We start from the raw sequence: 24,607 nt of genomic DNA on the forward strand, positions 1-24,607 counted from the left end.
CAGTGATGTAACAAATCCCTATGAAATTCAGAGCAGAATATTCCACTGCTGTAGACAGATAACAAGTGATATTATTGAGAAAAAAAGTATGAATTTAGACACCCAGCTTTTAAAGACATCATAGCTGTATATTTTATTGCTTCAGAGACTAATAAAGTAAATTTGTATATTGTCATTTAAAATTCACTCATGACTAATTCACTCATTTATTTAATCTGCAGTAATTGTTTTATACTGATCAGGGTTGATGTGGATCCAGAACTTATACTGGGAAAACTGGGAGTAAGGTGGGAAAACACCTGGGATGAGATGCCAGATCACTGTGTTATATTTATAAAGTTATAAGGGGATGTTTTAGTATCAGGCAGCTAGAAGGAGATGGTAGAAATTTCTAATAAAGCATTAATGACAGATTATTTATTACCATCAGAGTTATTATCATGTTAACTAACGTTTGAGAGACATAAGCTGTTTTTTTTATCTAATGTGCTCACACACTGTTTCCTGGTGAAATTTACACTATTTTACTATCAGAAACTAAAACGTAGACGTCTTTTTCTTTTCTGAATATTTTTTGTACATTTATTTCCATACTTTAAGTAATAATAAACGTTCATATTTTTCTCCTTCTAAGTGAGTGAAAATTTTTTAAACCTTTATCAGAGAATTTTATTCTATGAATAATTGTGCTTTAATTTGAATCATTAGTTTGGTTCAGCCATTGATCTTTCAAATGCAGACAAATTTTGCTTAGATTCTAGATTTGAAGTTTTGCAGTGTGTCAGATGTGACAGATAAAATTGGAGACTTTGTGAAATTAAAACCCGGAAGAAAGTCATGAACATTATCCTCAGTCACCGAGTGTTAAACAATCCAGTTCAAAGAAATGAGAAAGTTAGCTCCTGAGGAAGTACAACTGAAATCGAAACAGAAGGCAGGAAGATGGGGAAACACCGATCTGAGCATATAAAAGAGGAGGAAACTCTATCATTCATTCACATCAACAAGCATCAAGACGAAAATCACTCACAGGATCTTCAGAGCATCAAGAGCAAGAGAAAAAATGAAATCTGCTGCAGTTTTTGTTCTGTTTGCTGGTCTACTTATACTTCATGTAGAAGGTTAGATTCTTAATCATCATCTGCATCTCTATTAATGATCTACATGATTAAACAGATTTGTATTAACTCAAAATCTACAATTGTCTTCTGTTTGCAGGACAGGCCAGTACCAGCGTAAGGAGATGTTTGTGTATGGGTCCTGCAGCTAACGCAATTCGTCTACAGCTTGTGGACAAGTTTGAAGTGTATCCTGTTAGTGCATCTTGTGAAAATGTTGAAGTCATGTAAGTTCAGTCACTACTTATGTCCTGAACAATGTATAATACAAGATCATTTAGTTCTATTGAGTTATCTAACTTGTGATTTGTCTCTGCAGTGTCACTCTGAAGAACGGAGCAGGGAAAAAGTGCTTGAATCCCAATTCTGGATTTACTCAGAAATACATCAAGGCAGCTTTAAAAAAAAGGTGGGTCGACTTTTATTAATTATTGTTACATCTTAATATTTTTCTATTATCTATGTAAGAGACGAATATGAGTTTTTAAATGTGTTTCTGTTTTGCAGGAGTGAAGCGTAAAGCCCCTGCAGCGTGTCATGACTGAACAGACGTGGAAGAAGTTGAAATATATTTAAAGTTGAACTGTACATATGTTTCATGTTATTTATAAACTGTAAATCTGCATATTGCTCAATGTATATAGTTTCTGAGGAAAAATGCAGGACTTTTAAAAATATATTGTTTCTGTACACTGACATGAATTTTAATAAATCCAGAACATTATATTGCTTCAGAAAACAATGCAATGTGTTTCTTATTGTCACGAAAGGAACAAGAGGGTGGATATAAGTGCAGAGTTTAATTACAGTGCAAAAAGGAACACAAATGTGGTACAAAAATCGAAGAAGCTAAATACAAACACAAGGATCAGAGATATGGTGGGCAAAAAAACAGACACCTGAGAACATCAACAGTAGCAAAACATTGTGAAACAAAGGAGTTTAAATAAGGTCACTAATGACATTAGACAAAGCAGTTGAGCATTAAAAACACAACAGAAGTTGTTTAAATGTGTGTAAAGGGTTGCCTTCTGGTAGTCAACCAGGGAAATGTACCAAGTAGCTGTAGCACTTAAATTACAGCTAAAATCTCATTATAAATATTCAGGTTTGTCCAATATCAAATTTCTACGGAAGTCCTAAGAGTCCATGCAGTGTTATATTTTTTTCTTTCTTGTTTTATTGTTATCACAAGTTCATTGTGTCATTATCTCAGCATAAGGACATGTTCTAGAGGCAGCAAAAGCACACTACGCAGCATAATTTTCTTTATGTACCCACTTTTTAATATGTAACGATTATTAAAACCGTAAGCCTTTATTCTCAGTACTGTCAATTGTTTTATCGCTCATTTATTAAAAATGATCGTTTTGTATTAATTTATTGTTCTGTGATGTAAGAGCTTACAGACGCTCGCTTTCCGTTTTCAGCGCTATAAATGCTAACCCCAGTATAGGGTCACTATATTGTCTTTGACGATAATGAAGCAGACCTCACAGCCTCCTTTTTACATGTCGGAACTTAACGAATCCCTAATTAAAGTAAAAGTGCATGTGATCATCCATGATGCTGAACGTGCTCTAGAACATGTTCTTATGCAGAGATCAGGAGAACATTAAGACGTGATCACGTCAAACCCTTTTCTATGTGTCGAGATCATGAGGAAATTAAGCTGTGATCACGACAAAACAACCTTTATGTTGAGTTAACGAGAAAAACAAGAAAGAAAAAAATTGTAATAATGCATGGCCTCTTAATACTTCTGTAAATTTCCCATGAGGTTCAGCTGTTCTGAAACTACAGACACATCACTGACAATAAGTTCATCAGTGAGGAAAACACGCCTGTGTTCTTATTCAAAAGATATTAAAATCTCCTACTGTTATATTGCATTGTGCACAAAGTGTCTCACTACTGCACGTTCATAATAATAGTCACAAGTAATATGTTAGTATGAACAGTTACACATGGTTAATGGTGTTAACGTTAGTGGTGTTGTGATGGTTAAGTGGATAATGTTGCTGTTTTGACTGACTGTATGGAGATTTGCACCTTTTCATCATCTGTTTCCTTCTAAAATCGCACATCAATTTTCAACTGGTTGTAATCAGGTGGCTGCGAACCAGGCCACTAAATAGCTGTGACAGTATAACAGAGCTTCTGGGTTTAATTTATTTTAATCACATATCTATCTATCTATCTATCTATCTATCTATCTATCTATCTATCTATCTATCTATAGATAGATAGATAGATAGATAGATAGATATGTTTATATATATATATATATATATATATATATATATATATATATATACGTATATATATATATATATATATATACACGTATATATATATATATATATATATATACGTGTATATATATATATATATACGTGTGTATATATATATATATATATATATATATATATATATATATATATATATACACGTATATACGTATATATATATATATATATATATATATATATATATATATAAAAACATAAATCAATTTGTATATATTTGAGCTTAGCAATAGTATTATTGTCTATGACTAAAGATAAAAACTTATAAGTGTCAACATTTTATTATAATCAACACACAGAAAAATAGGGGTATCGTTCTCTTTCATCATCTCGTGTTCGAGATCCACCTATGGGAAGGGCATCCATTCCTGACCTCTACAGAAGTATCCAATTGCCCCAAGTCTGGCTTGACAGACATGAGTGCGTGCCAAAGGCAGGTAAGGTAACGCCCCTTACCCGAGTGCATAATGCACCTGCACGCGCTACCTTTCCTCAGTTAACTTTCGCTTCTCGCGACTTCTGCTCCTACCTCACAGTTCCCTGGTTTTTTGGACTGCACTTGTTGTCTTTAGGAGGACATATCGGCTGATCAGCCTCCGGCGGACGTGCTCGTCCTCAGCCAGGTTAGCTTCGTGAGCCACCCACGCTCGCGCCCCCCTTTTTTCTTTTTTAACTGTAGCCATTGCCTGGAACTCCCAAAAAAAGCTCAGGCTCAAAACGGCCGCTGCCCAGTGTGTCGATTTCGGGCTGTCCGACTCAGAGGGGGAAAAAAGGCGACGCCGCTGCGCACCCGGGGGCCTCCCGCGGTGCGACTTCCTCTGACTGGGCCAACATGTGTCCTTCCCCATTTGAGGATTTGCTACCGGCCGACGACCGTTTCCCAGACGGACCGGCAGGTTCCGGGGACGAGGTCGAGGCGGGCCTTCTCGATGGCTTGGATGACGAGGAAGCCATCCCGTCTTCCACGGTCCCTCAGGCTCCCTCCGCCCCGCCTCAATCGGTACTGCTGGAGCTCTGCCACGCGGCTCAACATCGAATGGCCGGCTCTCCTGAATGCTTCGGATCAGGAGAGAGATGTATATGACGGCAAGCTTCTGGGGCCTCCTACCGGCCCGAGAAAGCAGCTTCTGCCTGTCCTCCCTGCGTGTGCTAAACACATGAGACATTGCTGGGGAGATCCGCTTGACCTGAAACATGGTCTCGCGGGGCTTGAGGTGAGGGATATGGTGGGTCTGGGCATGGGCGACCCCCCCCGTGATCGAGCCTTCCATCGCCAGACACCTTAACCCATCTCAGGGCGGGCTGCTTGCCACACCCAAGCTTGTCCTCCCAAGCAAGATGGATCGCTTCTCCGCGTCGATTCATCAAGCTTCATATAAATCCTCGGCTCTTTCTATCCGAGCTCGGGGAACACGCGCTGTGGCTTAATCTATCCGGTCTCCCTGATAGTGAGAAGCGTCGCATCGCAGGAACGCCAGTTGAGCCGGGTCAAGCTCTTTTCGGCCCGGTCATTGCGCTGATGCAGCAGCGCTGCGACGATAAGAAGAAGGAGGACGAGCCGACGAGCCTTTCGCGCTGTGTCTTCCTAGGAAGCCGGCGCAGCACCAGATGCCATCTGGGCGGCCGCCCAACGCTCCTGCTGCGGGACGCCAGTCCCACTACACGGGCAGGACCAACAAACCCCGTGGGAAACCACAGGCTCAGCAGAGCGGCCACCCCCCACCCCCCGCTAGGCCCTGGAGTAAGATGTCCTTCGCTTCGGCTAGGAAGCCTCCCAACTCCGCCCCTTCGGTCCAGAAACGAAAACGGCCGACCTGATGTTCGGCCACAGGGGGTTTTCGGTTCGTGTTCATGGGCGGCCAGCCCCCCGGACACCTGTTCTACCCTCCAGGTTCGCCCCTCCAAAAGACGGAGGTTCTCTTTCGGCGAGGTCAGCCCCCCTCGCAGGCGAGGGATGTTCTTTGTTCCGCACAGGCTTCACTGTTCCCTGTGTCGTCCGGAGTGCGTTCCCCTGTTCCAGAGGGGAAGGACATGGGATTGAGTGCAGAAGCAGTGTCACCAAACACCCCCCTTCACACTCCTCTCACAGTTTTAATAAAGGCTACGGCCCCAGTTTTCCACGAAAAAATTAAAACGTCTCTGGTTTTGCCACTGGAGGGCGCTGTTGCGCCATTAATGAACGATCCGGCCGGAACGGCTCCCGGCGTCACGGGGAGTCACGTGAAGGGGCCGCTCAGGAGTCATGTGACAGCCTGGCTGTCGGTCTCAGCCCCCGATTGGGTAATTCACACGGTCACGATGGGTTACAGACTTCAGTTTGCCAAATCACCTCCACGGTTCAACGGAGTGGTCTGGTCCCACACGGACCAGAGCTCCGCCCACATTCTGACAGACGGAATCGAATTGTAGCCCCGCATCTAAGCGATCAGGGGTTTTACTCTCACTATTTCCTGGTCCCGAAAAAGGGCGGCTCTCTCCGTCCTATTCTGGATCTCAGAGTGTTGAACAAACATTTACGGAAATACAACTTCAGAATGTTGACACACGGCTCTCTCATACGATCGATAAAGCAGAACGATTGGTTTTGCTCGGTCGACCTAAGCGATGCTTTTTTTCAAATAAGCATCTATCCTCCGCATATGAAATTCCTTCTTTTTGCCCACCAAGGCGTATGTTATGAATTCATGGTTCTTCCGTTCGGGCTCGCACTGAGTCCGAGGACGTTCTGTCTGTGTGTAGAGGCGGGCCTTGCGCCGCTGAGAACAGCGGGTCTCAGGATCCTGACTTATATAGACGATTATATAGACTTCTCGCTTCGGGACGAGGACGCCCCCCTCGGCGTGGACGCTCTGGCTCATCCGTGGCCCAGCGCGCTACCCTGCGCTTTCCCTCCGCTCTGCCTGATATCTCCGACTCTGGCCAGGGTCGCTGTACATGGTTTGTCTCTGATCCTCATAGCTCCCAGGTGGCCCCTCCCGTTGCGCACGGACCTCCTGGCCCAAGCGAACAGGGAAATCTTTCATCCTCACCCAGACAGGGCCTCTCTGGGCCTGGCCCATGAGAGGGCGAATTTAAACATTCTGGGGCTTCCCCCGCGTGTTATTGCCACAATTCAGAATGCCAGGGCCTCTTCCACTTGTTCGCTCTATGATTGCAAATGGCGTGTGTTTGAGGAGTGGTGCGAGGAGCGCCAGCTCGTTTCGCATCTGTGGTCTGTCGCTGATATTCTGGGTTTTTTGCAGGACCTTATTGATCGTGGCAGAACCTTTTCGACGATTAATGTCTACTTGGCGGCTATCGCTGCGTGTCATGCCGGTTTCGGCGACCCCCTTATCTGTAGATTTATGAAGGGCGCACGCCACTCCTTGCCGGTCACCAGAAGTGTTGTCCCGGATTGGGATCTCTCCATGGTGCTTGAGGTGCTGGCCCAACAGCCTTTTGAGCCCCTGGGGGATATCTCCCTCAGGCTGCTGTCCTTCAAGACGGCGCTGCTCCTGGCTTTGGCTTCCGCCAAACATGTCAGTGATTTGCATGTGCTCTCGGTTCATTCCTCGTGCACCAAATTCTCGCTCTGTGGGGATAAGGTTTTGCTTAGGCCTAACCCGGCCTTCATGCCTAAGTGCTTTCCAGCCTTCACTGTTGGTGTGATTGAGCTCTCCGCTTTTCACCCTCCTCCCTTTTCTTCTGCGGAGGATCAGAGGTTGAATGCTTTGTGCCCTGTGCATGCCCTACGGGCATATATGGACAGGACTAACTCTTTTCGAAGGAGCGACCAGCTCTTAATCTCTTGGGCCCTGCCGAACACGGGAAAACCCATCTCTAAGCAACGCCTCTCTCGCTGGCTTGTGGGAGCCATCTCCTTAGAGTATGAATCCAGGGGCGTGCAGCCTCCAGGTGGCCTCAGAGCTCACTCCACTAGATGCTTGGCTGCTTCTTGGGCTCTGTTTGGGGGAGTGCCCCTGCAGGACATTTGTGCTGCTGCTCCTCTCCACACACCTTTGTCAGGCACCGGCTTGATGTTACCCGTACCACGGTGGCTCATGCCGTCTTAAGTGTGGGCTCTTCGTAGCCACGTGCTACTAGGCCCGCACTCCTTTCAACCCTGTCTGCCCGGCCTGGTTATGCAGGTTTCAAGCATATAGTCTCCCCCTCTCCTGATGCCCAGGTTGGTCCATTCACATGTTTATATACATGTTCTTTTCCTGCAGGCAGCGGGGTTCTAACAAGCGGCGGGGTTCAGCGGGGTTCTAACATGCATGTTACCACATGTCGTGTTTCTCTTTGGCTGGGTTGTTTACCCCGCGCAGTATGTTAGGTCTGCTGCTTTGTGACGTGCCAAGCACCACCGTTTTGGCCGTCCTCTGGCTTACAGGGCCTCGCTGTGAGTGTATTGGGCAACCAGGGAGTTGTCTATATCTCCCATAGGTGGATCTCGAACACGAGATGATGAAAGAGAACAATAGGTTACTTTCGTAACCCCGGTTCTCTGAAACATCGAGTGGAGAGATCCACCAAGTTTGCCCCGCTTGCTGCACGAGAAGCGAATATGCTCACTGAGGAAAGGTAGCGCGTGCAGGTGCATTATGCACTCGGGTAAGGGGCGTTACCTTACCTGCCTTTGGCACGCATTCCTGTCTGTCAAGCCAGACTTGGTGCAATTGGATGCTTCTGTAGAGGTCAGGAACGGATGCCCTTCCCATAAGTGGATCTCTCCACTCGATGTTTCAGAGAACCGGGGTTACGAAAGTAACCTATTGTTTCTGTACCTAAAGGTACATTTGCCATGAAAGTACCCTGTAAGGTACAGGAAATGGTCCTTAAGGTGACAACTGTGAACCTTTGTTTTAATTTAAAGGTACAAAATTAGTTCTGACAGCAAAGGGTACATAATTGTACTTTTAACAAGCTTAAGGTACATTATGCAGCAATTCAGAGATCACAAAATCATAATTTAAAAGCCATTGGCTCGTCTATTCAGAAGGCGGGATATCTGAGTGAACTTTCTTTCTCACTTGCAATAGGAGTGCGTGAAATGAGCGAAAATGTCGGTTAATTGTCCATCCCTGTTGAGTTTTTCCACGGATGAATTAATTCAGAAAATAATTGAAGCTGGAATACAGATTAACGAAGAAGAGGCAAGGAAATTCAGGGGTAAGTAACTGAATCTTGATTTTTTTTTTTCTGTTCATAGCATGCTAGTGTTAGCTATCAATAACGTTTACAAGCAAAACTTAAACTATCATTAACTACACTAAGCACGTTATGGCTTGTTGCTAGTTGGGTTACACACAGTTATTTTGTTCATTTAGTCAAGTAAGCCGTGTAAAATGCTTCCACTTAACATCGCCATTTAGCCCCTGCAGAATTGGGCAGCGCAACAGATTTTTCCCGCTTCGTGCCATCTGCTGAGGAAAATATCGAAATCTGCTCAAATTAAGCAATTTTTTTTTTTTTTATTTTACAACAAAAACTTACATAACCTATCCTATAAATGTTGTTTCTTATGCTCAAACAGCGTTTAGAATTTTTTTCAGGCTAGACTATCACGAGCGTTTTTATGCCGCCTTCACATGCTTTCAGAATTAGGGTAAATATTAGTAACTAGTTAAATATTGGTCATGAACACACTCTCAAGTTAAAATTTGAATGTGATGAGCTAGGGTTTTTTGTTGTATGCAATAGGATCAACCCTCAATTGGTTACTGATGTAATTTTGTATTGCAGTGTTGAAGCAGCTCACAGGGGACTACCTATTGTGACTGTCATTCCAACCTTTCCCAAAGATGTCCAGGCGAGACTTGACATCAAGGAACCATGTCACACAGTGCCAAAAGTACACAACAAAATAATAACGCTGTATGAAATGATGGCAGAATACACTTTGTAAGTATAACCATTATAACATCTTTGCTACTACAACTGTACTACTTAAGATCAATTCACAATCTATGAAGACTGTTAGACACAACCAAGAGATTTAGAATTTTTTTCTGCCTTTGTACTAGGTATCCAACTAATGCAGAGTATATTCAAGTTGCCAAGGCACTTGAAATACCCTTTCCCGAGGGATAAGGAGCAAAATGGCTATGTAAGTTGCATTGTTTTTAAGCCATTTATCTCTGTCTACATAATTGCACAAGATAATATTTTATCTTTACTTGCTGGAATATGCCAAATAGTCAAATGTGTTTTTTTTTTTGTTTTTTTCTAGCACACCTGGCACATGTCTTTTAAAGCGAAAATTTAAAGCAGAACGTGCACCACTTGTCAGCGACAGTGAAGTAAGAAAGCTGAAGGAGAAGTTTGGCCATACAAAGCAGTCCAGATCCACCAGTGCATCTGCGAGTTTGTGTCGAAAGCCAGTTAGGGTAGCATATGTAAGCCCACTGCCATATGCATATCTAATTTTCCATGTTTCTTTTTTTTTATATTTACTTTTAATCACTTTTACATTTCACTTAGTGCAGGACAATGTAAGGCAGATATTACAGACATTTAAATATTTTTGCATACACCTAACTCTTTCACTGAGTGAACATTAGGGCCCGGATTCACTTTTCACATATCTGTCTCTGCCATTATCTGTCACAGTTTAAGCATTCTCTGTTTGTTGTTCTGACAAAGGAAACTTGTGTTGGGGAGGATTCAACGTCTGTTGAGGCCCATGTGAACGTTCTACAAAGTGAGTATCAGAAGAAACATCCAGACATCTCGACTGTCAAAGACCGCATGGCACGAACATTCTCCTGGAGACGTCGAGAAATCATGGAATTAATGTCTGTGGAGGATGTAGTCAAAAAGTTCCCATACTTAAGAACGCCTGATGGAGTGAGTTTTGAAAACATCTGAATGATACAGGGATGCAGTTACGATTTTGGAAATTGTGAAATTGCAGACATGTCGATTGCTGTCACAGAAAATTAACATTTAATTAAATAAAACATTTAATTGAATGTTAATCATGTCTTCACATTCTACAGTTTTTTGATGAGATTGACCGAATCCATCCCTCACCAAGCAGCTTCTGTCATCGCTTCAGAGAGGGTTTGCTAGAGTTCTGCCAAATGTGCTGAAACTTGCCACAGCAAAATCCCCCCTAGCAAAACAGTACACTGAAACAAGACAGGATGCCCTGGCTGAAGATCTACCAGGTAGAGACAGTCACTTTGCTAGTGAAACTCACAATATATGTCATTTGCTTTACCACATCGCAAAATATGTGATTGAGAAAGTAGGATATTTTTCCAAATTGCAGGAATTGACTTAAGGGCTGGGCTTATCTTCTTGCCATTCATCTTCAGAGAAAAGATTGAACACTACATTACTATGAAAGAGGTAGGCTTCTGAATTATCCTGCAATGCTGGCTGGTGGACCTCATGTTAGTACAATAACAGAAAAAGATAGCTTGGATTTGGGACTTTTCTGTCTCCGGTAGATGTGCTTCATTTTTGCCATAACCTTTTTTTTTTTTTTTTTTTTTAAGACGTCGCCAGCTTTAGTATGAAAATTAAATGTAAATGTACCTGTAAAACCATCTACAATATATACAAGGAATTTTTAAAATATAATAAAAGGCTAAAATGACTGACTTGTTTATTTATATTTGAAAATGTTTTCTTTTTGTTTTCTTTTACAGTATGTAGGAGGACCCTGCTACCCCCTTTCCAACCATTCAACTGATGGAGAATGACTGGAAGAGGCAATCATTGGAAGAGGGCACAGTGTGGTGAAGGTGGATGGCATGGTTGTGTGCCAGTGCACCAGCCTAGACGAGGCCTTCATGACTGCCTTCTGTATGTATTTTACTTTTAACATCACATATCCACCACACCTGACGAACACTCACTTTTCTTCAGAGGAGCATTGTCAACATCATGGAGGAGGGAGACAAGCCACTGCCAGTCACTTTACTAAGGATGAAAAATGTAAATGATTGATGGTGAAAGATTGATGGTAATCTGTATGTTGGATTGAGACATTTTGTATAAATGCTTGTAGGTTTTTGGCAAGGTCATATGAAGAGGATGCTTAGTGTACAAGTATTAATAGAGAGAATTGTTCCCCCCTTTATACCTGCCATTACAGTCATAGTTCAACCAAAAATGAAACTTGTCATTTACTCACCCTCATGTTGTTCCAAACCTATATGAATTCTTTCTTCAATTGAACACAGAAGATATTTTGAAGAATTTTGGTATCCAGACAGTTGTTGGTAGCCATTGACTTGCGTAGTATTGTTATTGTTTTCCTAATATGGATGTCAATGGCTACATTAACTGTCTGGCTACCAACATTCTTCAAAATATCTTCATTTAATTAGAGGTTTGGAACTACATGAGGATGAGTAAATGACAGAATTAAGTTTTTGGGTAAACTGTCTGTTTAATGCAAGTCTTCCGTCCAGATTTTTATCAGATATGTGGTTTTAATGTCCAAAATACAAGTTGACATACTGATAATCAGCGATGGTTGATCTAAAGAGGGACAAAGGTAAAAACAAGTCTGCAAAAGCGAGTATAGGATGTGTTAAAATGCCTGAGAGTTTAGTATTTAAAACTGATTAATGAACTGCTCATTGGGCCCGATGATTTCAGTTTTGTATTTAAGCTCTGAAGGCATTGAAATGCATTCTACATGTTCATTTTAAATATTTTAAGTGGTTTTATACAGAAGATCCAGTATATGAGTTGAATTGCTAATGTTCTGTATTTTATTCAAGAATTGTTACATTTTGTTTAAATGCTTGTAAAACATGCACTACCTATGTTTAGCACAGGAATTGAAATTCTATGTTAATTGAATTGTTAATGTGTGGTACAGAATATCCAGTATTAGTTATAAAACTCAATTGAGAATGGTCTGTACTTTTATACTCAAATTTGTTATTTTTGTGATTAAAAAAAATGTGAAAATTCACTGCCTATGTTTTGTATTTAAACAGGTAACAAAATGCTCAAAGCCTAATGCCTCTGAAGGAACTGGATTTTTTTTTTCTTTAATAGGACAAATCAGTTCAGCTGGATATTAGTGAAGGGCCCTGGGAGAATACCAGGATGTAATTTTAAACCGTAAGATAAAGGTACATTTCTATCACTAGGGTGCAAAATTGTTCTTTAGAGGTACAAACAAGAAGGTACAAAAATGTACCAGTGTTCAGAGGTACATTTCTGTTCCCTGCTAGGGTACAGCTGGGGTGACAAAGCATTTGTACTCTTTTAGGTACTTTACTGTACCTTGATTTTTCTGTGTGAAGGTTTAATAATATGTATATTTTAACTTCTGTTTTATGATCCACATGAAATTCTGAACAATTTGTATACAGGACACAAACAAGGCTATTTATTGATCCACTTTATTTCCACAGAAAAGAGAAGTAAGCATGTTTCAGTTTCTTTTGTCCCTTTCAGGAGACATATGTTATTAACCTCCTCCAATTAAATTACCCCACTGAGCTTGTAAAAACAGTTCTCCTTTTTCTGTAATCCTACTATGTTAAAAGAAAACCCAGACCAGCAATTTCCACAGTGAAATCAGTGATGTAACAAATCCCTATGTAATTCAGAGCAGAATATTCCACTGCTGTAGACAGATAACAAGTGATATTATTGAGAAAAAAGTATGAATTTAGACACCCAGCTTTTAAAGACATCATAGCTGTATATTTTATTGCTTCAGAGACTAATAAAGTAAATTTGTATATTGTAATTTAAAATTCAACATATTCTCAAATTTGAAACATTTCAGTGACTAATTCATTCATTTATTTAATCTGCAGTACTTGTTTTATACTGATCAGGGTTGATGTGGATCCAGAACTTATACTGGGAAAACTGGGAGTAAGGTGGGAAAACACCTGGGATGAGATGCCAGATCACTGTGTTACATTTATAAAGTTATAAGGGGATGTTTTAGTATCAGGCAGCTAGAAGGAGATGGTAGAAATTTCTAATAAAGCATTAATGACAGATTATTTATTACCATCAGAGTTATTATCATGTTAACTAACGTTTGAGAGACATAAGCTGTTTTTTTTATCTAATGTGCTCACGCACTGTTTCCTGGTGAAATTTACACTATTTTACTATCAGAAACTAAAACGTAGACGTCTTTTTCTTTTCTGAATATTTTTTGTACATTTATTTCCATACTTTAAGTAATAATAAACGTTCATATTTTTCTCCTTCTAAGTGAGTGAAAATTTTTTCAACCTTTATCAGAGAATTTTATTCTATGAATAATTGTGCTTTAATTTGAATCATTAGTTTGGTTCAGCCATTGATCTTTCAAATGCAGACAAATTTTGCTTAGATTCTAGATTTGAAGTTTTGCAGTGTGTCAGATGTGACAGATAAAATTGGAGACTTTGTGAAATTAAAACCCGGAAGAAAGTCATGAACATTATCCTCAGTCACCGAGTGTTAAACAATCCAGTTCCAAGAAATGAGAAAGTTAGCTCCTGAGGAAGTACAACTGAAATCGAAACAGATTTGTTTGAAGGCAGGAAGATGGGGAAACACCGATCTGAGCATATAAAAGAGGAGGAAACTCTATCATTCATTCACATCAACAAGCATCAAGACGAAAATCACTCACAGGATCTTCAGAGCATCAAGAGCAAGAGAAAAAATGAAATCTGCTGCAGTTTTTGTTCTGTTTGCTGGTCTACTTATACTTCATGTAGAAGGTTAGATTCTTAATCATCATCTGCATCTCTATTAATGATCTACATGATTAAACAGATTTGTATTAACTCAAAATCTACAATTGTCTTCTGTTTGCAGGACAGGCCAGTACCAGCGTAAGGAGATGTTTGTGTCTGGGTCCTGCCGCTAACGCAGTTCGTCTACAACTTGTGGACAAGTTTGAAGTGTATCCTGTTAGTGCATCTTGTGAAAATGTTGAAGTCATGTAAGTTCAGTCACTACTTATGTCCTGAACAATGTATAATACAAGATCATTTAGTTCTATTGAGTTATCTAACTTGTGATTTGTCTCTGCAGTGTCACTCTGAAGAACGGAGCAGGGAAAAAGTGCTTGAATCCCAATTCTGGATTTACTCAGAAATACATCAAGGCAGCTTTAAAAAAAAGGTGGGTCGACTTTTATTAATTATTGTTACATCTTAATATTTTTCTATTATCTATGTAAGAGACGAATATGAGTTTTTAAACTTGTTTCTGTTTTGCAGGAGTGAAGCGTAAAGCCCCTGCAGCGTGTCATGACTGAACAGACGTGGAAGAAGTTGAAATATATTTAAAGTTGAACTGTACATATGTTTCATGTTATTTATAAACTGTAAATCTGCATATTGCTCAATGTATATAGTTTCTGAGGAAAAATGCAGGACTTTTAAAAATATATTGTTTCTGTACACTGACATGAATTTTAATAAATCCAGAACATTATATTGCTTCAGAAAACAATGCAATGTGTTTCTTATTGTCACGAAAGGAACAAGAGGGTGGATATAAGTGCAGAGTTTAATTACAGTGCAAAAAGGAACACAAATGTGGTACAAAAATCGAAGAAGCTAAATACAAACACAAGGATCAGAGATATGGTGGGCAAAAAAACAGACACCTGAGAACATCAACAGTAGCAAAACATTGTGAAACAAAGGAGTTTAAATAAGGTCACTAATGACATTAGACAAAGCAGTTGAGCATTAAAAACACAACAGAAGTTGTTTAAATGTGTGTAAAGGGTTGCCTTCTGGTGGTCAACCAGGGAAATGTACCAAGTAGCTGTAGCACTTAAATTACAGCTAAAATCTCATTATAAATATTCAGGTTTGTCCAGTATCAAATTTCTACGGAAGTCCTAAGAGTCCATGCAGTGTTATATTTTTTTCTTTCTTGTTTTATTGTTATCACAAGTTCATTGTGTCATTATCTCAGCATAAGGACATGTTCTAGAGGCAGCAAAAGCACACTACGCAGCATAATTTTCTTTATGTACCCACTTTCTAATATGTAACGATTATTAAAACCGTAAGCCTTTATTCTCAGTACTGTCAATTGTTTTATCGCTCATTTATTAAAAATGATCGTTTTGTATTAATTTATTGTTCTGTGATGTAAGAGCTTACAGACGCTCGCTTTCCGTTTTCAGCGCTATAAATGCTAACCCCAGTATAGGGTCACTATATTGTCTTTGACGATAATGAAGCAGACCTCACAGCCTCCTTTTTACGTGTCGGAACTTAACGAATCCCTAATTAAAGTAAAAGTGCATGTGATCATCCATGATGCTGAACGTGCTCTAGAACATGTTCTTATGCAGAGATCAGGAGAACATTAAGTCGTGATCACGTCAAAACACTTTTCTATGTGTCGAGATCATGAGGAAATTAAGCTGTGATCACGACAAAACAACCTTTATGTTGAGTTAACGAGAAAAACAAGAAAGAAAAAAATTGTAATAATGCATGGCCTCTTAATACTTCTGTAAATTTCCCATGAGGTTCAGCTGTTCTGAAACTACAGACACATCACTGACAATAAGTTCATCAGTGAGGAAAACACGCCTGTGTTCTTATTCAAAAGATATTAAAATCTCCTACTGTTATATTGCATTGTGCACAAAGTGTCTCACTACTGCACGTTCATAATAATAGTCACAAGTAATATGTTAGTATGAACAGTTACACATGGTTAATGGTGTTAACGTTAGTGGTGTTGTGATGGTTAAGTGGATAATGTTGCTGTTTTGACTGACTGTATGGAGATTTGCACCTTTTCATCATCTGTTTCCTTCTAAAATCGCACATCAATTTTCAACTGGTTGTAATCAGGTGGCTGCGAACCAGGCCACTAAATAGCTGTGACAGTATAACAGAGCTTCTGGGTTTAATTTATTTTAATCACATATCTATCTATCTATCTATCTATCTATCTATCTATCTATCTATCTATCTATATATAGTTTATATATATATATATATAATATATATATATATATATATATATATATATACGTATATATATATATATATATATATACGTGTATATATATATATATATATATATATATATATATATATATATATATATATATATATATATATATATATATATATATATATATATATATATATATATATATACACGTATATATATATATATATATATATATACGTGTATATATATATATATATATATATATATATATATAAACATAAATCAATTTGTATATATTTGAGCTTAGCAATAGTATTATTGTCTATGACTAAAGATAAAAACTTATAAGTGTCAACATTTTATTATAATCAACACACAGAAAAATAGGGGTATCGTTCTCTTTCATCATCTCGTGTTCGAGATCCACCTATGGGAAGGGCATCCATTCCTGACCTCTACAGAAGTATCCAATTGCCCCAAGTCTGGCTTGACAGACAGGAGTGCGTGCCAAAGGCAGGTAAGGTAACACCCCTTACCCGAGTGCATAATGCACCTGCACGCGCTACCTTTCCTCAGTTAACTTTCGCTTCTCGCGACTTCTGCTCCGACCTCACAGTTCCCTGGTTTTTTGGACTGCACTTTTTGTCTTTAGGAGGACATATCGGCTGATCAGCCTCCGCCGGACGTGCTCGTCCTCAGCCAGGTTAGCTTCGTGAGGCACCCACGCTCGCGCCCCCCTTTTTTCTTTTTTAACTGTAGCCATTGCCTGGCACTCCCAAAAAAAGCTCAGGCTCAAAACGGCCGCTGCCCAGTGTGTCGATTTCGGGCTGTCCGACTCAGAGGGGGAAAAAAGGCGACGCCGCTGCGCACCCGGGGGCCTCCCGCGGTGCGACTTCCTCTGACTGGGCCAACATGTGTCCTTCCCCATTTGAGGATTTGCTACCGGCCGACGACCGTTTCCCAGACGGACCGGCAGGTTCCGGGGACGAGGTCGAGGCGGGCCTTCTCGATGGCTTGGATGACGAGGAAGCCATCCCGTCTTCCACGGTCCCTCAGGCTCCCTCCGCCCCGCCTCAATCGGTACTGCTGGAGCTCTGCCACGCGGCTCAACATCGAATGGCCGGCTCTCCTGAATGCTTCGGATCAGGAGAGAGATGTATATGACGGCAAGCTTCTGGGGCCTCCTACCGGCCCGAGAAAGCAGCTTCTGCCTGTCCTCCCTGCGTGTGCTAAACACATGAGACATTGCTGGGGAGATCCGCTTGACCTGAAACATGGTCTCGCGGGGCTTGAGGTGAAGGATATGGCGGGTCTGGGCATGGGCGACCCCCCCCGTGATCGAGCCTTCCATCGCCAGACACCTTAACCCATCTCAGGGCGGGCTGCTTGCCACACCCAAGCTCGTCCTCCCAAGCAAGATGGATCGCTTCTCCGCGTCGATTCATCAAGCTTCATATAAATCCTCGGCTCTTTCTATCTGAGCTCTCAATGTCTCCTCGCTGTTGTCTGCATATCAGGCTGAACTCCTGCTTGATTTGGGTCAACAACTGGAGAGTGGGTCGCCATCGCCCGATCTCTGGAAGGAGGTCGTCACGGTCAATGTCCTCGTTCTCCGCAATGCCCATCAAGCTGTCCAGGCGAGCGGGTGCTCTATGGCTTTGTCGGTGGTCGGGGAACACGCGCTGTGGCTTAATCTATCCGGTCTCCCTGATAGTGAGAAGCGTCGCATCGCAGGAACGCCGGTTGAGCCGGGTCAAGCTCTTTTCGGCCCGGTCATTGCGCTGATGCAGCAGCGCTGCGACGATAAGAAGAAGGAGGACGAGCCGACTAGCCTTTCGCGCTGTGTCTTCCTAGGAAGCCGGCGCAGCACCAGATGCCATCTGGGCGGCCGCCCAACGCTCCTGCTGCGGGACGCCAGTCCCACTACACGGGCAGGACCAACAAACCCCGTGGGAAACCACAGGCTCAGCAGAGCGGCCACCCCCCACCCCCCGCTAGGCCCTGGGGTAAGATGTCCTTCGCTTCGGCTAGGAAGCCTCCCAACTCCGCCCCTTCGGTCCAGAAACGAAAACGGCCGACCTGATGTTCGGCCACAGGGGGTTTTCGGTTCGTGTTCATGGGCGGCCAGCCCCCCGGACACCTGTTCTACCCTCCAGGTTCGCCCCTCCAAAAGACGGAGGTTCTCTTTCGGCGAGGTCAGCCCCCCTCGCAGGCGAGGGATGTTCTTTGTTCCGCACAGGCTTCACTGTTCCCTGTGTCGTCCGGAGTGCGTTCCCCTGTTCCAGAGGGGAAGGACATGGGATTGAGTGCAGAAGCAGTGTCACCAAACACTCCCCTTCACACTCCTCTCACAGTTTTAATAAAGGCTACGGCCCCAGTTTTCCACGAAAAAATTAAAACGTCTCTGGTTTTGCCACTGGAGGGCGCTGTTGCGCCATTAATGAACGATCCGGCCGGAACGGCTCCCGGCGTCACGGGGAGTCACGTGAAGGGGCCGCTCAGGAGTCATGTGACAGCCTGGCTGTCGGTCTCAGCCCCCGATTGGGTAATTCACACGGTCACGATGGGTTACAGACTTCAGTTTGCCAAATCACCTCCACGGTTCAACGGAGTGGTCTGGTCCCACACGGACCAGAGCTCCGCCCACATTCTGACAGACGGAATCGAATTGTAGCCCCGCATCTAAGCGATCAGGGGTTTTACTCTCACTATTTCCTGGTCCCGAAAAAGGGCGGCTCTCTCCGTCCTATTCTGGATCTCAGAGTGTTGAACAAACATTTACGGAAATACAACTTCAGAATGTTGACACATGGCTCTCTCATACGATCGATAAAGCAGAACGATTGGTTTTGCTCGGTCGACCTAAGCGATGCTTTTTTTCAAATAAGCATCTATCCTCCGCATATGAAATTCCTTCTTTTTGCCCACCAAGGCGTATGTTATGAATTCATGGTTCTTCCGTTCGGGCTCGCACTGAGTCCGAGGACGTTCTGTCTGTGTGTAGAGGCGGGCCTTGCGCCGCTGAGAACAGCGGGTCTCAGGATCCTGACTTATATAGACGATTATATAGACTTCTCGCTTCGGGACGAGGACGCCCCCCTCGGCGTGGACGCTCTGGCTCATCCGTGGCCCAGCGCGCTACCCTGCGCTTTCCCTCCGCTCTGCCTGATATCTCCGACTCGGCCAGGGTCGCTGTACATGGTTTGTCTCTGATCCTCATAGCTCCCAGGTGGCCCCTCCCGTTGCGCACGGACCTCCTGGCCCAAGCGAACAGGGAAATCTTTCATCCTCACCCAGACAGGGCCTCTCTGGGCCTGGCCCATGAGAGGGCGAATTTAAACATTCTGGGGCTTCCCCCGCGTGTTATTGCCACAATTCAGAATGCCAGGGCCTCTTCCACTTGTTCGCTCTATGATTGCAAATGGCGTGTGTTTGAGGAGTGGTGCGAGGAGCGCCAGCTCGTTTCGCATCTGTGGTCTGTCGCTGATATTCTGGGTTTTTTGCAGGACCTTATTGATCGTGGCAGAACCTTTTCGACGATTAATGTCTACTTGGCGGCTATCGCTGCGTGTCATGCCGGTTTCGGCGACCCCCTTATCTGTAGATTTATGAAGGGCGCACGCCACTCCTTGCCGGTCACCAGAAGTGTTGTCCCGGATTGGGATCTCTCCATGGTGCTTGAGGTGCTGGCCCAACAGCCTTTTGAGCCCCCTGGGGATATCTCCCTCAAGCTGCTGTCCTTCAAGACGGCTCTGCTCCTGGCTTTGGCTTCCGCCAGTGTCAGTGATTTGCATGTGCTCTCGGTTCATTCCTCGTGCACCAAATTCTCGCTCTGTGGAGATAAGGTTTTGCTTAGGCCTAACCCGGCCTTCATGCCTAAGTGCTTTCCAGCCTTCACTGTTGGTGTTATTGAGCTCTCCGCTTTTCACCCTCCTCCCTTTTCTTCTGCAGAGGATCAGAGGTTGAATGCTTTGTGCCCTGTGCATGCCCTACGGGCATATATGGACAGGACTAACAGGAGCGACCAGCTCTTCATCTCTTGGGCCCTGCCGAACACGGGAAAACCCATCTCTAAGCAACGCCTCTCTCGCTGGCTTGTGGGAGCCATCTCCTTAGAGTATGAATCCAGGGGCGTGCAGCCTCCAGGTGGCCTCAGAGCTCACTCCACTAGATGCTTGGCTGCTTCTTGGGCTCTGTTTGGGGGAGTGCCCCTGCAGGACATTTGTGCTGCTGCTCCTCTCCACACACCTTTGTCAGGCACCGGCTTGATGTTACCCGTACCACGGTGGCTCATGCCGTCTTAAGTGTGGGCTCTTCGTAGCCACGTGCTACTAGGCCCGCACTCCTTTCAACCCTGTCTGCCCGGCCTGGTTATGCAGGTTTCAAGCATATAGTCTCCCCCTCTCCTGATGCCCAGGTTGGTCCATTCACATGTTTATATACATGTTCTTTTCCTGCAGGCAGCGGGGTTCTAACAAGCGGCGGGGTTCAGCGGGGTTCTAACATGCATGTTACCACATGTCGTGTTTCTCTTTGGCTGGGTTGTTTACCCCGCGCAGTATGTTAGGTCTGCTGCTTTGTGACGTGCCAAGCACCACCGTTTTGGCCGTCCTCTGGCTTACAGGGCCTCGCTGTGAGTGTATTGGGCAACCAGGGAGTTGTCTATATCTCCCATAGGTGGATCTCGAACACGAGATGATGAAAGAGAACAATAGGTTACTTTCGTAACCCCGGTTCTCTGAAACATCGAGTGGAGAGATCCACCAAGTTTGCCCCGCTTGCTGCACGAGAAGCGAATATGCTCACTGAGGAAAGGTAGCGCGTGCAGGTGCATTATGCACTCGGGTAAGGGGCGTTACCTTACCTGCCTTTGGCACGCATTCCTGTCTGTCAAGCCAGACTTGGTGCAATTGGATGCTTCTGTAGAGGTCAGGAACGGATGCCCTTCCCATAAGTGGATCTCTCCACTCGATGTTTCAGAGAACCGGGGTTACGAAAGTAACCTATTGTTTCTGTACCTAAAGGTACATTTGCCATGAAAGTACCCTGTAAGGTACAGGAAATGGTCCTTAAGGTGACAACTGTGAACCTTTGTTTTAATTTAAAGGTACAAAATTAGTTCTGACAGCAAAGGGTACATAATTGTACTTTTAACAAGCTTAAGGTACATTATGCAGCAATTCAGAGATCACAAAATCATAATTTAAAAGCCATTGGCTCGTCTATTCAGAAGGCGGGATATCTGAGTGAACTTTCTTTCTCACTTGCAATAGGAGTGCGTGAAATGAGCGAAAATGTCGGTTAATTGTCCATCCCTGTTGAGTTTTTCCACGGATGAATTAATTCAGAAAATAATTGAAGCTGGAATACAGATTAACGAAGAAGAGGCAAGGAAATTCAGGGGTAAGTAACTGAATCTTGATTTTTTTTTTTCTGTTCATAGCATGCTAGTGTTAGCTATCAATAACGTTTACAAGCAAAACTTAAACTATCATTAACTACACTAAGCACGTTATGGCTTGTTGCTAGTTGGGTTACACACAGTTATTTTGTTTATTTAGTCAAGTAAGCCGTGTAAAATGCTTCCACTTAACATCGCCATTTAGCCCCTGCAGAATTGGGCAGCGCAACCCATTTTTCCCGCTTCGTGCCATCTGCTGAGGAAAATATCGAAATCTGCTCAAATTAAGCAATTTTTTTTTTTTTTTATTTTACAACAAAAACTTACATAACCTATCCTATAAATGTTGTTTCTTATGCTCAAACAGCGTTTAGAATTTTTTTCAGGCTAGACTATCACGAGCGTTTTTATGCCGCCTTCACATGCTTTCAGAATTAGGGTAAATATTAGTAACTAGTTAAATACTATTGGTCATGAACACACTCTCAAGTTAAAATTTGAATGTGATGAGCTAGGGTTTTTTGTTGTATGCAATAGGATCAACCCTCAATTGGTTACTGATGTAATTTTGTATTGCAGTGTTGAAGCAGCTCACAGGGGACTACCTATTGTGACTGTCATTCCAACCTTTCCCAAAGATGTCCAGGCGAGACTTGAGATCAAGGAACCATGTCACACAGTGCCAAAAGTACACAACAAAATAATAACGCTGTATGAAATGATGGCAGAATACACTTTGTAAGTATAACCATTATAACATCTTTGCTACTACAACTGTACTACTTAAGATCAATTCACAATCTATGAAGACTGTTAGACACAACCAAGAGATTTAGAATTTTTTTCTGCCTTTGTACTAGGTATCCAACTAATGCAGAGTATATTCAAGTTGCCAAGGCACTTGAAATACCCTTTCCCGAGGGATAAGGAGCAAAATGGCTATGTAAGTTGCATTGTTTTTAAGCCATTTATCTCTGTCTACATAATTGCACAAGATAATATTTTATCTTTACTTGCTGGAATATGCCAAATAGTCAAATGTGTTTTTTTTTTTGTTTTTTTCTAGCACACCTGGCACATGTCTTTTAAAGCGAAAATTTAAAGCAGAACGTGCACCACTTGTCAGCGACAGTGAAGTAAGAAAGCTGAAGGAGAAGTTTGGCCATACAAAGCAGTCCAGATCCACCAGTGCATCTGCGAGTTTGTGTCGAAAGCCAGTTAGGGTAGCATATGTAAGCCCACTGCCATAAGCATATCTAATTTTCCATGTTTCTTTTTTTTTTTATATTTACTTTTAATCACTTTTACATTTCACTTAGTGCAGGACAATGTAAGGCAGATATTACAGACATTTAAATATTTTTGCATACACCTAACTCTTTCACTGAGTGAACATTAGGGCCCGGATTCACTTTTCACATATCTGTCTCTGCCATTATCTGTCACAGTTTAAGCATTCTCTGTTTGTTGTTCTGACAAAGGAAACTTGTGTTGGGGAGGATTCAACGTCTGTTGAGGCCCATGTGAACGTTCTACAAAGTGAGTATCAGAAGAAACATCCAGACATCTCGACTGTCAAAGACCGCATGGCACGAACATTCTCCTGGAGACGTCGAGAAATCATGGAATTAATGTCTGTGGAGGATGTAGTCAAAAAGTTCCCATACTTAAGAACGCCTGATGGAGTGAGTTTTGAAAACATCTGAATGATACAGGGATGCAGTTACGATTTTGGAAATTGTGAAATTGCAGACATGTCGATTGCTGTCACAGAAAATTAACATTTAATTAAATAAAACATTTAATTGAATGTTAATCATGTCTTCACATTCTACAGTTTTTTGATGAGATTGACCGAATCCATCCCTCACCAAGCAGCTTCTGTCATCGCTTCAGAGAGGGTTTGCTAGAGTTCTGCCAAATGTGCTGAAACTTGCCACAGCAAAATCCCCCCTAGCAAAACAGTACACTGAAACAAGACAGGATGCCCTGGCTGAAGATCTACCAGGTAGAGACAGTCACTTTGCTAGTGAAACTCACAATATATGTCATTTGCTTTACCACATCGCAAAATATGTGATTGAGAAAGTAGGATATTTTTCCAAATTGCAGGAATTGACTTAAGGGCTGGGCTTATCTTCTTGCCATTCATCTTCAGAGAAAAGATTGAACACTACATTACTATGAAAGAGGTAGGCTTCTGAATTATCCTGCAATGCTGGCTGGTGGACCTCATGTTAGTACAATAACAGAAAAAGATAGCTTGGATTTTGGACTTTTCTGTCTCCGGTAGATGTGCTTCATTTTTTCCATAACCTTTTTTTTATTTTTTTTTTTTTTAAGACGTCGCCAGCTTTAGTATGAAAATTAAATGTAAATGTACCTGTAAAACCATCTACAATATATACAAGGAATTTTTAAAATATAATAAAAGGCTAAAATGACTGACTTGTTTATTTATATTTGAAAATGTTTTCTTTTTGTTTTCTTTTACAGTATGTAGGAGGACCCTGCTACCCCCTTTCCAACCATTCAACTGATGGAGAATGACTGGAAGAGGCAATCATTGGAAGAGGGCACAGTGTGGTGAAGGTGGATGGCATGGTTGTGTGCCAGTGCACCAGCCTAGACGAGGCCTTCATGACTGCCTTCTGTATGTATTTTACTTTTAACATCACATATCCACCACACCTGACGAACACTCACTTTTCTTCAGAGGAGCATTGTCAACATCATGGAGGAGGGAGACAAGCCACTGCCAGTCACTTTACTAAGGATGAAAAATGTAAATGATTGATGGTAAAAGATTGATGGTAATCTGTATGTTGGATTGAGACATTTTGTATAAATGCTTGTAGGTTTTTGGCAAGGTCATATGA

The 24,607-nt window shown here is 42.4% G+C and overlaps 2 protein-coding genes and 3 pseudogenes across 2 annotated transcripts; all 5 read left to right on the plus strand.

Annotated features, from left to right (window-relative positions):
- The first annotated feature begins 1,007 nt into the window (after window positions 1–1,007).
- LOC132854647 (C-X-C motif chemokine 11-6-like) lies at window positions 1,008–1,819 on the plus strand. The gene is made up of 4 exons (XM_060883200.1): window positions 1,008–1,121; window positions 1,219–1,345; window positions 1,438–1,527; window positions 1,626–1,819. The coding sequence occupies exons 1-4, from the start codon at window positions 1,064–1,066 to the stop codon at window positions 1,636–1,638; spliced, it is 288 nt and encodes a 95-aa protein (XP_060739183.1). The 5' UTR covers window positions 1,008–1,063; the 3' UTR covers window positions 1,639–1,819.
- Window positions 1,820–4,621: 2,802 nt separating this feature from the next.
- On the plus strand, window positions 4,622–7,496 carry LOC132854313 (uncharacterized; annotated as a pseudogene).
- A 477-nt stretch (window positions 7,497–7,973) lies between these two features.
- Window positions 7,974–10,276, plus strand: LOC132854314 (uncharacterized; annotated as a pseudogene).
- Window positions 10,277–13,998: 3,722 nt separating this feature from the next.
- LOC132854716 (C-X-C motif chemokine 11-6-like) lies at window positions 13,999–14,818 on the plus strand. Its single transcript, XM_060883293.1, has 4 exons — window positions 13,999–14,112; window positions 14,210–14,336; window positions 14,429–14,518; window positions 14,617–14,818. Exons 1-4 carry the CDS (start codon window positions 14,055–14,057, stop codon window positions 14,627–14,629), a joined length of 288 nt encoding a protein of 95 aa, XP_060739276.1. The 5' UTR covers window positions 13,999–14,054; the 3' UTR covers window positions 14,630–14,818.
- Window positions 14,819–21,125: 6,307 nt separating this feature from the next.
- LOC132854315 (uncharacterized) lies at window positions 21,126–23,434 on the plus strand (annotated as a pseudogene).
- Window positions 23,435–24,607: the final 1,173 nt, after the last annotated feature.

The sequence above is a fragment of the Tachysurus vachellii genome, chromosome 12 (genome assembly GCF_030014155.1).
Source record: "Tachysurus vachellii isolate PV-2020 chromosome 12, HZAU_Pvac_v1, whole genome shotgun sequence".
NCBI lineage: Eukaryota > Metazoa > Chordata > Actinopteri > Siluriformes > Bagridae > Tachysurus > Tachysurus vachellii.